At 43.8% G+C, this 15,144-nt stretch overlaps 1 protein-coding gene across 1 annotated transcript in view; it reads left to right on the top strand.

Annotated features, from left to right (window-relative positions):
* Positions 1 to 15,144, top strand: part of LOC109870730 (receptor tyrosine-protein kinase erbB-4) — a 532,057-nt gene that overhangs the window by 306,698 nt on the left and 210,215 nt on the right. Inside the window, 1 exon segment of the mRNA XM_031805951.1 lies at positions 1,297 to 1,483. Coding sequence (XP_031661811.1) covers positions 1,297 to 1,483 — 187 coding nt within the window.

The following is a 15,144-nucleotide window of genomic DNA, read 5'->3' as shown; positions in this document are numbered from 1 at the left end:
TCCTGACTAGATGACCTGATGTTCCTGACTAGTGACCTGATGTTCCTGACTAGTGACCTGATGTTCCTGACTAGTGACCTGATGTTCCTGACTAGATGACCTGATGTTCCTGACTAGATGACCTGATGTTCCTGACTAGATGGAGTAGTTTGTTAGCTACTAAACAGATGACTAATGAGGACTCTGATTGTGTTCCAAATGACATCCTATCCCCTATATAGTGCACTACGTTTGACCAGGGCCCTATGGGTGTATTTTGGGACACAGACGATGTGTCTCTCTGAGCACTGGGTGGAAAAGACTTAAATAGCTGCCATCCATGCCCATTATGTGACTGTGGTTGATCTAGACAGCACCATGACTGCTCCTGCAACTTCTGGGCCTGGCTTGGACTGATGACTATAGGGCCTGACAGCTGTCAGTAATGGGGGTCTGAACCTGAGCAGTGGTGGCAGCAGCAACAGTGGTGGTTGCAGACTCCTTAGGATGCAGTTTAGTGTGCTTGCATGTGTGCATGCCTGTGTGCTTTTGCGAGTGTGTATGTGTGTGTGTGTGTGTGTGGCTGTGTGCGCGGCGGAGGCCTGTTGCTGTGATTATTGTCACTGTTGGCATTAGCGCTGTGAGAGACCTGCCCTGTCCTTTCCCTGCTGTCTCTGTCTACCTCCAAAATGGCACAATATTCCCTAAATTGTTCACTATAGTGCACCATATTGACTAGGGCTTATTGGGCACTGGTCTAAAGTAGTGCACTTTATAGCGAATAAGGTGCCATTTGGGATTCATCCTCACTTTGTCTGTCACCTCTAATGACAGCTACCATGACAGGAAGGGGGATGAGAGGAGGGCGGTCGTGTCACTTTGATTCATACCAGCTCTGGCTGGGTGGGTTCGTAAAGTCTCCGCGGTCATTATCCTTTCTAAATGACATTTAAGTGTGAAGCAATGGTGATGCTGATGTCCTCCTGCTTCACCCTGGTACCTAGTGGAGTGGACACAAGCTTGGAGCAGAAAGTTTTAGCAAAGTCTTCCTTGACCCCCATGGGGTTTCCCCCTCACATGGGTTCATTGTGACTGAGTGGATAGGTGGAAATTACCTTATGATGAATCAGTTTTCAAAGCTGCTCTGTCTACTTTAGCCTGACCTCAGATCTGTAGTCGTTGTCATTCATGAAACATCACAAACAGATCAGGACAAAACATATCTGGGACCAAGCTATCTATGTCTGACTGTCTCCGTGGCTCTTGTTTTGTGTTGCTGTGTCTGATGCTCTCCCTGTCACCTCTCTCCTCTTCCAGTCTATCCGGGAGGTGACAGGCTATGTGCTGGTGGCTCTGAACCAGTTTGACTACCTGCCGCTGGAGAACCTGAGGATCATCAGAGGAACTAAGATGTATGAAGACCGCTACGCTCTGGCAATCTTCCTCAACTACCGCAGAGATGGGAACTTTGGCCTGCGCCAACTGGGACTGAAGAACCTCACAGGTATGTGTCTAAGATGGCTATCCTGTCTCTGTGTCTCCTCTGTCTGAAGGAAGGAAAGCTCTGAAATCTTTAATTTCCTCTTTTCAGAGACATACCGTCCTGCTACTAACTTCAGTGAAATCCTGTCATTGTGTGACTGAGTGTTAAGTCAGAAGCTCTGCTAGAAAATGACTGCAATGAAAGCAGTAAACCAAGGTCTGTGAAGAGGGAACCGAATGTTAGGGTCAATTTAATGAGAATTAAATGCAGTGATTTGATATTTTAAGAGCTTGTGTCTGTCTAGATCTTAGGTGGTTGGGGATGTACTGTACTGACAGATTTGAATTACATCTCTTGACACTCATAGCGAGAGGAAGACACAGTTGACCAAACTCTGCATCCGAAAGTTTTGTCCAGACTTTCATTTGGCTGAAATGCAATAACACCTTGAGTTAATCTTTCTCAGTGGGAATTGACACCTGACCTGGCCTTGGGAAGATGTATGTGTTATATTTTGTATGCTTTGTTTTAGCACCAATATCCACAGAGATCTAACCAGGCTCCGCAAGCTTCGCCTGATCCCAGATCTGTTTGGTCGACCATATGAGTTGGCAAGACAGCACAAACACATCTGGAACCAGGCTTGCCAATTCCCCAGCAGAACCTGATATTGTTAACCAGATGTGGCCCTCTGGTAGGGGTGTTGGTGATGCATGTACAGTACATGCTGGGAAATACAAAGTGTCAAAGCAAATATTACATTTATCATTAGCAAGTAGCCTTTTACTTCAACATGGTCTGAAACTAGCCTCTTCTTGCCCTGTAAGCTTCCTCAATATACGTACACACTATTGTAACATTGTTCCATTACCTGCAATTACTCTGCAGTACTCTGCAGTCATACATACCCCATCCATTTCCCTGTTTGTTTTTGCGTGAAGTCAGAATGTGTTTTCTGTACCTACATACCTGTATTTTTATTGAGTGCATTGCAATTAGGTTGCAATTACATATATCCACGTCACAACATATTTTCTCCTGTGTTAATGACAGCTAGCTCCAAAATAGCCAAGTTACCATGAAAGGAAGACTGGGGCTTCGTCACAAATTGCACCCTATTCCCTATGGGCCCTGGTCAAAAGTAGTGCACTAAGTAGGAAAAAGGCTGCCATTTGGGAGGCAAGGTAGATAAACAGAGAACAAGAACAGTAATTGCCTGATCCCTCTCAGCGATACCTAGGTAAGACAGGTTACTTAGGATCAGGAAATAGTTATCTTCCCTCAGAATCACTAAAGTAGATTATTATTACTGTTGTTTAGCATATCCCCTCATTCTCATAGCCGCTAAAAGCACTTGTGAAAATGTAGTTATTTTCTACCTCTCCTCTCTCTCTCTCTCTCTCTCTCTCTCCTTCTCTCTCTCCTTCTCTCTCTCCTTCTCTCTCTCCTTCTCTCTCTCCTCTCTCTCCTCTCTCTCCTCTCTCCTCTCTCCTCTATCTCCTCTCTCTCTCTCCTCTCTCTCCTCTCTCTCTCTCTCTCTCTGTCTCTGTCTCTCTGTCTCTCTGTCTCTCTGGCTCTCTCTCTGTCTCTCTATACAGACAGGGTTTTGATGCATTCTCTTCAGATGCTATCATCCTTCCCCTAGCATTTACACAAGCATACTTGACCTTGAAGAATAAGCAGCCAGGAAAAAGGCCCTAAACCTTTTTGAAGTGCAACCATTGTGCTGATTAAACTCAGCAGTTTATGATTATGATGCTATTAAAAGGTTTTCTTGTTTGCTTAATTTGGTAAACGTGTGGCACTAGCATTGTTAAGGTCATATGTACATTTCCCACAGGGATCACAAACACTTACGGCTCTATTCAATCTGCACTACGGATTGACATATGCAGCGTTACCATGAATGCAGTCTCTGCTAATGCGGGAACATTGCCTTTTAATTTCAATCTAGCTGTAGCATTTGAACTTCCATGATACGGCTTGAATACAGCCATTACTAAGTATGTATGCAGTCAAGTAAAAGACTCAGACTAACTGACATAACTTATGTTGTCTTACTACCTCCCAGATGGAGCTGTCCCGATATGTAAACTGCTTGAGGGGAGTTATGTTGTAGCTATGGAGCTAGTTCTGAGCTATGGTTGTAACCGGAGAAATGAATAACATTTACATTTGATTTATTTAACAGACACTCTTATCCAGAGTGACTTACAGGACCAACTAGGGTTAAGTGCCTTGCTCAAGGGCACAGACAGATTTTTCACCTAGTTGGCTCGGTGTTTCGAAAACAGCGACCTTTCAGTTACTGGCCCAACGGTCTTTAACCGCTAGGCTACCTGCCGCCAGACATCAGGTCTGCATCTAAATTAGTACCATATTCCATATAAAGTTCACTACCCAATCAAAAGAAGTACAATATATAGGGAATAGGGTGCCATTTGGGACACAACCCAGTTTTGTCAGGAGCCCATTAGGTGTTCTGATACAATATTGTGTGACAGGGTCAGTAATTGACAGTTAACCTATAGACCCACATAACTCACTGTCCTGAGAGGCAGAGAATAGAGGTCAGTGTTGGGGTCTGGTGTCTGTCTAGTCAGTCAGAGTCAGAGTGAGTCAGAGTGAGTGAGAGTGAGTGAGAGTGAGTGAGAGTGAGTGAGAGTGAGAGAGAGAGTGAGAGAGAGAGTGAGAGAGAGAGTGAGAGAGTGAGTGAGAGAGTGAGTGAGTGAGAGTGAGTGAGAGTGAGTGAGAGTGAGTGAGAGTGAGTGAGAGAGTGAGAGAGAGAGAGTGAGTGAGTGAGTGAGTGAGTGAGTGAGAGTGAGTGAGAGAGTGAGAGAGTGAGAGAGTGAGGGAGAGAGAGAGAGAGAGAGAGAGAGAGAGAGAGAGAGAGAGAGAGAGAGAGAGAGAGAGAGAGAGAGAGAGAGAGAGAGAGAGAGAGAGAGAGAGAGAGAGAGAGAGAGAGAGAGAGAGAGAGAGAGAGAGAGAGAGAGAGAGAGAGAGAGAGAGAGAGAGAGAGAGAGTGAGTGAGAATTGAAAAGACAACGTCCAGAGACCACACCATAGGAGCACAGTGTACTGTATGTGTTCTGTTATGTAACACAGTGTACTGTATGTTTTCTGTTATGTAACACAGTGTAGGACTAACATTCATTCACCAGATTTTTATACAGCATGAATAGAGCAGTGGGTTTCTGTCTCTTTCCGGGCTCAATCTGACACCGTGAAGATATTAAACCACTACTCTTTGTTCTATTTGGTCTACAAACACACGCACGCAGGCACACATCCACTATACAATTCTGCATTGTCATCTGGCATAATCGGTAGAACATGCATGTACTGTATATATCACCATGTATTTTGTTGGGTAGTACTATACTTACAGTGCCTTGTGAAAGTATTCGGCCCCCTTGAACTTTGCGACCTTTTGCCACATTTCAGGCTTCAAACAAAAAGATATAAAACTGTATTTTTTTGTGAAGAATCAACAACAAGTGGGACACAATCATGAAGTGGAACGACATTTATTGGATATTTCAAACTTTTTTAACAAATCAAAAACTGAAAAATTGGGCGTGCAAAATTATTCAGCCCCTTTACTTTCAGTGCAGCAAACTCTCTCCAGAAGTTCAGTGAGGATCTCTGAATGATCCAATGTTGACCTAAATGACTAATGATGATAAATACAATCCACCTGTGTGTAATCAAGTCTCCGTATAAATGCACCTGCACTGTGATAGTCTCAGAGGTCCGTTAAAAGCGCAGAGAGCATCATGAAGATCAAGGAACACACCAGGCAGGTCCGAGATACTGTTGTGAAGAAGTTTAAAGCCGGATTTGGATACAAAAATATTTCCGAAGCTTTAAACATCCCAAGGAGCACTGTGCAAGCGATAATATCAGTATCAGACCACTGCAAATCTACCAAGACCTGGCCGTCCCTCTAAACTTTCAGCTCATACAAGGAGAAGACTGATCAGAGATGCAGCCAAGAGGCCCATGATCACTCTGGATGATATACAGCTGAGATGGGAGACTCTGTCCATAGGACAACAATCAGTCGTATATTGCTCAAATCTGGCCTTTATGGAAGAGTGGCAAGAAGAAAGCCATTTCTTAAAGATATCCATAAAAGTGTTGTTTAAAGTCATTTTTTGATTTGTTAAAGTTTGAAATATCCAATAAATGTCGTTCCACTTCATGATTGTGTCCCACTTGTTGTTGATTCTTCACCAAAAAATACAGTTTTATATCTTTATGTTTGAAGCCTGAAATGTGGCAAAAGGTTGCAAAGTTCAAGGGGGCCGAATACTTTCGCAAGGCACTGTATCTTTGAGAAGGATTGAAAATGATATTCATAAAAGGCGTGGACATGTTCACATGTTCATTTGCAAGACATGTTTCCGTTGGGGCAGTTAAGCAATATCAATAATATACATTTAAAAAAAGAGTCCTATTTGAAGAGTCCTATCGCAGATTCCTATCGCAGAGTCCTGTCGCAGAGTCCTGTCGCAGAGTCCTGTCGCAGAGTCCTGTCGAAGAGTCCTGTCGAAGAGTCCTGTCGAAGATTCCCGTCGAAGAGTCCCGTCAAAGACTCCCGTCGAAGAGTCCCGTCGAAGAGTCCCGTCGAAGAGTCCCATTGCAGAGTCCCATTGCAGAGTCCCATTGCAGAGTCCCATTGCAGAGTCCCATTGCAGAGTCCCATTGCAGAGTCCCATTGCAGAGTCCCATTGCAGAGTCCCATTGCAGAGTCCCATCGCAGAGTCCTATCTGGGATACTAGGTTGAGCTCGGATACCACTGAGTGTCCAGAGGCAGACAGTGAAAAGAGGCAGATTGGTGTTTGAAATGCCATTGTCCCATCCATGTCCCTGGGCCAGTAGTGTGGAGAGGAGGAAGAGGGACTGCACATGCTCTTTTTCTATGTGTCTCTCTTTGTCTCTTTGTATCTATTTTGACACTCTCCTCCACTACTTGTGTGATGCTCCTGCTATATAAAGCCTTGGGAGCTGGTCTCAGGGTCTCAGGCTGTGACACATGTGCGCATACACACGCACACACACCCCACCATCCGAAGATCCCCCCCCTCTCTCCGTCACTGTGGCAAAGACGCCTGGATCCCCTTTCATCTGCCTGTCATATTATTCTGCCGTTCCTTTTATACCCTGCTCTCTGTAAAACGATCGATATGATCTATAAGCGACATATACGAGAATAAAGGTTATTAACTACACACAGGGCTAATCTGGAGACGGATAAAACGGACCCCTCGGTATTGGAACCGACCTGAATCCCTAGGAGGTAGAAATTGTCCTGGATAAAATCCATTTGTAGCTGGTATATTTTGATATGGCTGTATTGATTTTTCAGTGGGGTCTGTGTAGGAGACTTTGTAGAAAGAAGGAACACTCATGGGTTTGCTGGGACTGTGTAGTGTGTATCTCAGTCCCTCTGTGGCCCCTTTCAATCAGGCTTCAGTTATCCTTAGTCATCCTTAGGCATATGAAACAGGAAACACACTCAAGTACACTTCAAAACACACTAAGATGAAGCAGTAAGACTTACTAGATCGTTCTGTCTTTTTCTGTATCTTGTCTGTCTCTGTCTTTGTCTCTCTCTCTCTCCATCCACTAGTATCTGTCTTCATATAATCCTCCCCTCTCCCCCGAACAATTTATTGTCCCTAACTGAACCTGCCTGTCCCTATCTGTCTCTCCAGAAGCAGATGATTGGAGTGAAATATATGTCTCCCCCAGCACAGTGACAAGATTTAAACACTGCCACTTTGACATTTCCAACGTGCAGCTACGGTATGCTTTCCATTTCAGACCAATTAAAGCTATTTTCATGCTTAAGCAAACATTTTCCTTCTGCTTCTCTTCTTTTTTTTGTTTTTTTTGAGTCACCATGAACACAACAGTTACTGTAGATAGCAGCTGAGGCAAGTTGAGGCAAGTTGAGCTGGGCTCAGTGCATTCACATGGTAATTGCTGCCTGTTGAGTTTTCACAACAATATCCACCTCAATAAAAGAAATAACACAGATGAACATGTCAGTTTACACATTTTCTATTTTTTTTTAAAGTATCCCGGCCTGTTTTCCTATAGTTCTGTTCAGTCAGTGTTGCTCATCCATTTATTTTCACTGCTTGTACGCTGCCATTACTCTCTGTCCAAAATAAAAGCATCAAATCTCTTCCCCCATCTGCCAGACATCATTCTCTCTCTCTCTCCCTACACGGTTAGCTGACACACACACACACACACACACACACACGCTGCTCGCACACGACGCCAAGACTGGATCCACTACTCACTCACAGTCCATCTGTTATTTCTCTCTTTTTCACGTTCTCATTCTCTCTCTCGTCTCTTGTCCCTCTAGTTTCTCTTTCTCTCTATATATCTCATTGATGTTAGTTAAACTGGCACATGCACTATATACAAAGCCTACATGTGTATTATTTTACTGTACTCAGACACACACACACACAGACACGCACACGCACACGCACACACACACAGAATATTGTGTTCTATCTGCTCTTCATCGCCCTGCATTTTATCAAGGGGAAAATCTTAATGATCATACATTAACTTCAACGAGCTCTGCTCAGTGTTTCGTGAAAGCATCATGGATCATGAAATGGTGAACAGGAGGGATGGAGGGATAGAGGTATGGATGGATGGATGGGACAAGGTGAAAATAACGAATGAGAGAAATCTGTGACAGTCTCTCCTTGAAGGACTAAGAAGGAGAATCAGTGTATTTGGACAGCAGATCCCTGCCTGGCCCCGGTCTCTCTGAGAAACACCCACAGGAGAGATGAAGGGATGGATGGAGGGAGGGTTGGACGGATAGACAGGACAAGGTGAAAATAAAGGACAAGTGGACTCAGTCTTGTCCTGAAGAGTCTTTGGACAGCCTCTCCCCAGACTGGCCTCTGTCTTTATGAGAAACCCCCACAGGAAGAGAGCTGAGATTAGTTTGTGTCCAAGGCTACATCCCAAAATGGCACCATCTTCCCTTTATAGTGCACTGCTTTTGACTAGAACACTGTGTCTCTGGCATTCTGTTCCACTCTCCACCTCTCCCCTCTCTCTACCTCTCTCCTCTCTCTACCTGTCCCCTCTCTCGACCTCTCTTTCTCTTTACTCTTCTCCTCTCTCTCCACCCCTCCTTTCTCCTTTCTCCAACTCTCCACTTCTCCTCTCTCTACATCTCTCCTCTCTCCACCTTGCCACCTCTCATCTCTCTACATATCTACTCTCCACCTCTCTTTTCTCTCCTCCTCTCCTCTCTCCACCTCTCCTCTCTCTACATCGTTCCTCTCTCCACCTCTCCTCTCTCCACTTTTCCTCTCTCTACATCTCTCTACTCTCCACCTCTCTCCTCTCTGCACCTCTCCTCTCTCCATCTCTCCTCTCTCTCTCCACCTCTCTCCTCTCTCTCTCCACCTCTTTCCTCTCTCCACCTCTCTCTCTCCTCCTCTCCTCTCTCCACCTTTCCTCTCTCCACCTTTCCTCTCTCCACCTCTCCTCTCTCTCTACCTCTATCTATCTGTATTCACCTCTCCTCTCTCCTCTCTCTCTCCACCTCTTTCCTCTCTCCACTTCTCTCTCTCCAATCTCCACCTCTCTCCTCTCCTCTCGGCTGGCAGCTTCCAGACCTCAGGTCGCTTCCAATTGTGTGTCTAATTGATTACTTCCCATGCAATTACTCCTGTGTCATACTCAATATTTCATTGCTTGGAGGAGGGCAAAAGGGAGTTTTTTGTAAGACGACATTCATATTGTTACATTTTTGAGCTCTCTAACGCAGTTTAGGAACAGCGTGTTAACACCAGCCCAGGGCCGGCGTCCGAACGAATCAGTTGGACGGGCATTTGATAGCAGGTGTACAATTTTTTTTAAATGGGTTTCATAATAAAGACATGTAATATAACTGTAAAAATATATTACCTTTTAATAAACACAACCAGTCATGATGTTTTCATCTGATTGTCAAACAAATCACTTAAAAAAGTAGGAGACCTTTGCAGATTAGTCCAAAATAATTCCAGCATCCGAACAGTGCACTCTGCACCTGCCAATGTTCCTTCAATTCACAAGTGGCTGAAGCTAACTCACCTGAGAAAGCATCCGAGCGAGCGAAACAACACCCCTCCGTCGTACTAAACAGATGTAGGATCTTAATTTGATCACTCTTTTGTTGCTGAGAATTTGTGTAGGTTCTTGAGTTCTACAAACATGTAGGGTATTTGAGGTTTCAAAAGGCTTCTAAAGTTTGTATTTTCATGTCAGATTTGTTTTGCCTTAATAGAAAATGTATCAAACCCCTACAAAAATGTTTCATTAAAGACATTGCATATTGACATGCAATACTCCTTATGGCCAGACAGCATCAGATACATCAGATACATGGCACATAGTGAGACAGAGGGGCACTGCTTTGCTCGCTTGGATGCTTTATTTGAGAATGATGTGTATTTCTGTCTGCATGTGTCTTGCTCAATTAAATGATCAGTATTTAAATATTTTCTTTGGATTGGCAAGGAGGTACGGTAGCGTGAGCCAGGCCCCCTAAGGCCCACCCACAATGCTGGACCTCTCCAGTCAACACAAACATGGAGTGGTTTCACCCCTAGGTCTTAGGCAAGGAGCAAAGAGCCATTGTCTATAAGGTGACAATACTCAATGACAGTAGGTTTTTCTTTCTTGTGGTGGACATGAAATTATTAGCATGGCTGTGGTTGATATGATTAGCCATTGGGGCATACAGTACATTGACAGTGTGTAGGTTCTTGAGTTCTTCAATATAAAGCAATAATAAATGGGCTGTGTCCCAATCTCTCCTTTTTTTCCAAAGTGTGCACTTGTTCACTTCCCCTCATGAATTTGAAATAAAATGATTGGTGTATGGAAACTCCCTCTAGCGCATGCCTACACCAATCCAATTCTTTGGAATTTGTGGGGAGTAGTGAACAAGTGGACACTTCAGTAGGAAGGAAAGATTTGGACGCATAATTGTTTGGAAGAACATGTTTTTTTCTCCAAGACAGCAGACTGAAAGAGTATGCATTGACACTGACACGCTTCTCACAATTGAACATATTGTAGACTAATAATCCATCTGACAATAAGGGCTATTTAGTAACAACATGGCCTGCTGGGCTCCAACAACACTTTATGCTTTAGTTTCTCCTGCTGTATTTTGCTGACTGGATCCACTTCTCTCATTAATGATCCTATGTGGGAATTGCATAAGCAAGAAATTGGAGAGTTTTATGAAATATTAATGTCCGACAACATAAAGGCCGCATTCTAAATGGAACCCTTCTGCCTATAGGGCACCTATTTTGACCGGATCCATCTGGGCCCTAGTCAAAGGTAGTGCACTACATAGGGGATAGCCATTTGAGACACAAATAATGTTAAATCGTCAGCTTCAGAGGGAGCTGACCCGCCAGCCCTCAACAGAAAAAAGTCTAATTGAAAATAATGAAATGTGAGTTTAGTAAAAACAAATCTGTTTCCATCTTGAAGTAAATGGGATAGTTAATTCTAAGTAAATTGGGCATTTAGGTTAAGTTTCTGCTTGAAACTCCCAGGTGGGGAAGTGGTCTTGCTCCTACTGCATCTAGTTCTAATGTAATAAAACTGATATCTGAAACTACAGTACACTTCACAGAAACACCACCTCTCTTCAGTAGCGTTTCTCTTCAAGTTTCTCTTCACTATCTGAAAGACTCTGAAACACTGTCTGAAACTTTCTCAGCTACCCTGAACATAACAATGAGTACAAAAGGACACATAATAATAAAATCCATGTAGCTTTTTCCTATTGCCTTTCCTATTGCCTTTCCTATTTTCTCTCCTATTGCCTTTCCTATTGCCTTTCCTATTGCCTTTCCTATTGCCTTTCCTATTGCTTTCCTATTTTCTCTCCTATTGCCTTTCCTATTGCCTTTCCTATTGCCTTTCCTATTTTCTCTCCTATTGCCTTTCCTATTGCCTTTCCTATTGCCTTTCCTATTGCCTTTCCTATTGCCTTTCCTATTTTCTCTCCTATTGCCTTTCCTATTGCCTTTCCTATTGCCTTTCCTATTGCCTTTCCTATTGCCTTTCCTATTGCCTTTCCTATTGCCTCTTCTTAGAGAACAAACAAGACACAAAGAACAAAATAAAACATGAATAAAACATTTCCAGGGCTTCTTTATTTAACATCAAACTTTTGATAGCATGTTTAGGGTAAATCTGTTGGGTAATTACACTGAGATCAAATGGAGAGCACTAGAATGAATGCTAATACTGTATAGCGTTAGTTAGCTCGCTAGCCCCAGCCCAGCACTGCCTGGGCCCCATGGTGGAACCAGAGCCATTAATAATGGATTGGGTGTCATCATTAAGAAACTGAATGATTAAAACATATCTCCCAGCTTCAAGCGGCACTGCCCTTACTTAAAAAAGGCCTATGACATAGGCCTGTACAGTCCCTCTTGTTACAACTACGTTATATATTCAGATATAGAACTGTGCTTTTGCGACTATGTCATTTGGAGGGGGTTGTGTAGCAAATCACCACAAACATGCTATGGCATTAGAAGTGAGGGCTCCATGCTCCACCTTTTACTGCAGTGGGCTAAATCAGGGTCACACAGAGTGCTTATTGGTAGTCTTAAACAAATCTACTTTGAAACAAAGGTATCCCTCTCACACACATGGTTATGGACTTAAAAACAGAAGACACCTGTACCATGTCAGATATAAAGTTGACATGTATTCAATTTTGAGTTTGCATCCCAATATTATACTTTATATACATCACAGAAGACTGAAATATAACCAACTTGTCCCCCCGAAAAATAATAATGCTATTAATGATGAACAAACTCAATATACTTTAAAATGACTAAAACCAGATGGAAACTGTATAGAAATGACAATGGACCTACATTCATACAGTTTCTTGACTGTCCAGCTCACTAATAATCACCCAAATTAAAGCTAAGTCAGGGAGCATAGAAAATTCCTAAAACGATGGATAGACAACTTTTTTTTGTTGCAAATTTTGACGGCGAGGAATCATAACCAATTTTCCGTGCGGCCCTCCGGAACTCTTTGGAGACTGAATGCAGCCCCCAGGGCAAAATGAGTTTCACACCCCTGCCCTGCATTCCTATCTGGCTCTATTAGTAGCCAGTTGCTGATAATGAAGTCATGCGAGAAGTCTGCAGGGAACCATCATCACTACCTCTGACTGATCTGGGACCTGTTAGGACCTGTTAGGACCTGTTAGGTGGAGGGCAGATGAGAAGATGAAAGAGGGGTGCTCCTCTGACTTCTCCACCCGTAACCCATAAGTAAGCCTTGTGTGTGCATATGTACATGTGTACATGCGTAGGCTATGTAAATTGAGAATTAAATTAAAGAGAGCAGGCTAGGAAACTAGAGCACTGTGCTGTCCCTGTGTTGTGCTGTGTTGTGCTGTGCTGTGCTGTGCTGTGTTTTGTGTTGTTTTGTGTTGTGTTGTGTTGTGCTGTGCTCTTCACACACCAGGGTCTGAATAGTTCACAGCCCCAGCTCAAAAGGACTGAGGGGGCCAGCCTAAATGGACTAACTGATGAGCCCTAGTACTGTGCCATACTGCACCCCATTCACTTTCATATGAAGGGTCACTAGAACATAGACAGAAGGCTGAGTAACCTTGTGCACCTTCAGTACCCACTGTCTGTCTATTGGCTCTCCAGTTGTCAGGGAATATTTTTGCATGGATTAGATAAACCAGCCCAAAACAAAATGTTCCCTCATTATAAGTTCAAATGAGTATGCAAGGAATTTGAATGTCAATTAATCATCAAAACACATTATAGTCCTCCCTCCGGCTATGTTTTAGTTAGCTCTAAACCAGGCCAGTCCGTCACATTCTCAGCCTGGAGGACTATGGGTAAAACCAACATAAACAAAAACCTGACCTGACAACAAGAGACCTATGTTGCAGTGTCCACACTAACATACCATTTAGAATGTATCGAGCATGCATTTGAAGTGGTATACTAGTGTGGATATTGGAAAGTAGCCCAGTGTCATACATTTTCACGATCAGGATTGTCTGCCCATACGGATGAAGTATCCTTTTTTAAACCCCCTGTTGCAGGAGAACATCCCAGCAATGCAGGAAATGTACAGTGTATTTGAGGTTTAAAATCCTTCTGAAGTTTGAACTTGGAAATTTCAGACATGATTTTCCCTTACTACAAAAATATCAACTTCTACAAAAGTGTAAATTAATTATAATCCACATAATAATTCACATTTCTTGTTGCTGCAGGATTGTTTTTCTGCTGTAGTAAACTTGCTCAAATTAAGATCCTACATCTGTACCATTCCCCTAAAGCTACTGTTCTACCTGCTTTCTAAAACAGGGTTATAATTGAAGAACAGATTATAATTGAAGGCCTCTTTCACGTACTCGTCCTCCTCTTCCTCCGCCTGCCTCATTCTCCCTCTTTCTCACCATACCCACAATGTTATATATCTCTAATGGGAACACATCTCTCCCCAGATCCTGGAAGATGTTAGCTAGCCCTAATGGGAACACATCTCTCTCTCCCCAGACCCTGGAAGATGTTAGCTAGCCCTAATGGGAACACATCTCTCCCCAGACCCTGGAAGATGTTAGCTAGGCCTAATGGGAACACATCTCTCTCTCCCCAGACCCTGGAAGATGTTAGCTAGCCCTAATGGGAACACATCTCTCTCTCCCCAGACCCTGGAAGATGTTAGCTAGCCCTAATGGGAACACATCTCTCTCTCCCCAGACCCTGGAAGATGTTAGCTAGCCCTAATGGGAACACATCTCTCTCTCCCCAGACCCTGGAAGATGTTAGCTAGCCCTAATGGGAACACATCTCTCTCTCCCCAGACCCTGGAAGATGTTAGCTAGCCCTAATGGGAACACATCTCTCTCTCCCCAGACCCTGGAAGATGTTAGCTAGCCCTAATGGGAACACATATCTCTCTCCCCAGACCCTGGAAGATGTTAGCTAGCCCTAATGGGAACACATCTCTCTCTCCCCAGACCCTGGAAGATGTTAGCTAGCCCTAATGGGAACACATCTCTCCCCAGACCCTGGAAGATGTTAGCTAGCCCTAATGGGAACACATCTCTCTCTCCCCTGACCCTGGAAGATGTTAGCTAGCCCTAATGGGAACGCATCTCTCTCTCCCCAGACCCTGGAAGATGTTAGCTAGCCCTAATGGGAACACATCTCGCCCCAGATACTGGAAGATGTTAGCTAGCCCCAATGGGAACACATCTCTCTCTCCCCAGACCGTGGAAGATATTAGCTAGCCCTAATGGGAACACATTTCATCATCGGAGCACATGGAAATGTTAATGAAACACTTTAGGGTTAAGCCAATTATTCCCGTTCCTGCCAATCACAGGCCTCTCATTTCTGAAATGTCAGTGGTGCCGTGGAGCAGGGGGGGAAAGGGAGAGGGCAAGTGAGGAGGAGCAAGAGCAGGAGTGGGGATATGATGGAATAATGAGGTTTTCTTGGTCAGGGAGGAAAGATGGAGAGAGGAGATAAGAAAGAGAAGAGATGTGGGGGTGTGGAGAGAGAAGAGAGGGTTAAGTGGAGAGAGAGTCTGTATGTGCATGGTAGTGTGTGTGTGA

The sequence above is a fragment of the Oncorhynchus kisutch genome, linkage group LG26 (assembly GCF_002021735.2).
Source record: "Oncorhynchus kisutch isolate 150728-3 linkage group LG26, Okis_V2, whole genome shotgun sequence".
Lineage (NCBI taxonomy): Eukaryota > Metazoa > Chordata > Actinopteri > Salmoniformes > Salmonidae > Oncorhynchus > Oncorhynchus kisutch.
The sequence above is the reverse complement of the archived record's forward strand: the minus strand, read 5'-3'. Positions and strand labels throughout refer to the sequence as shown.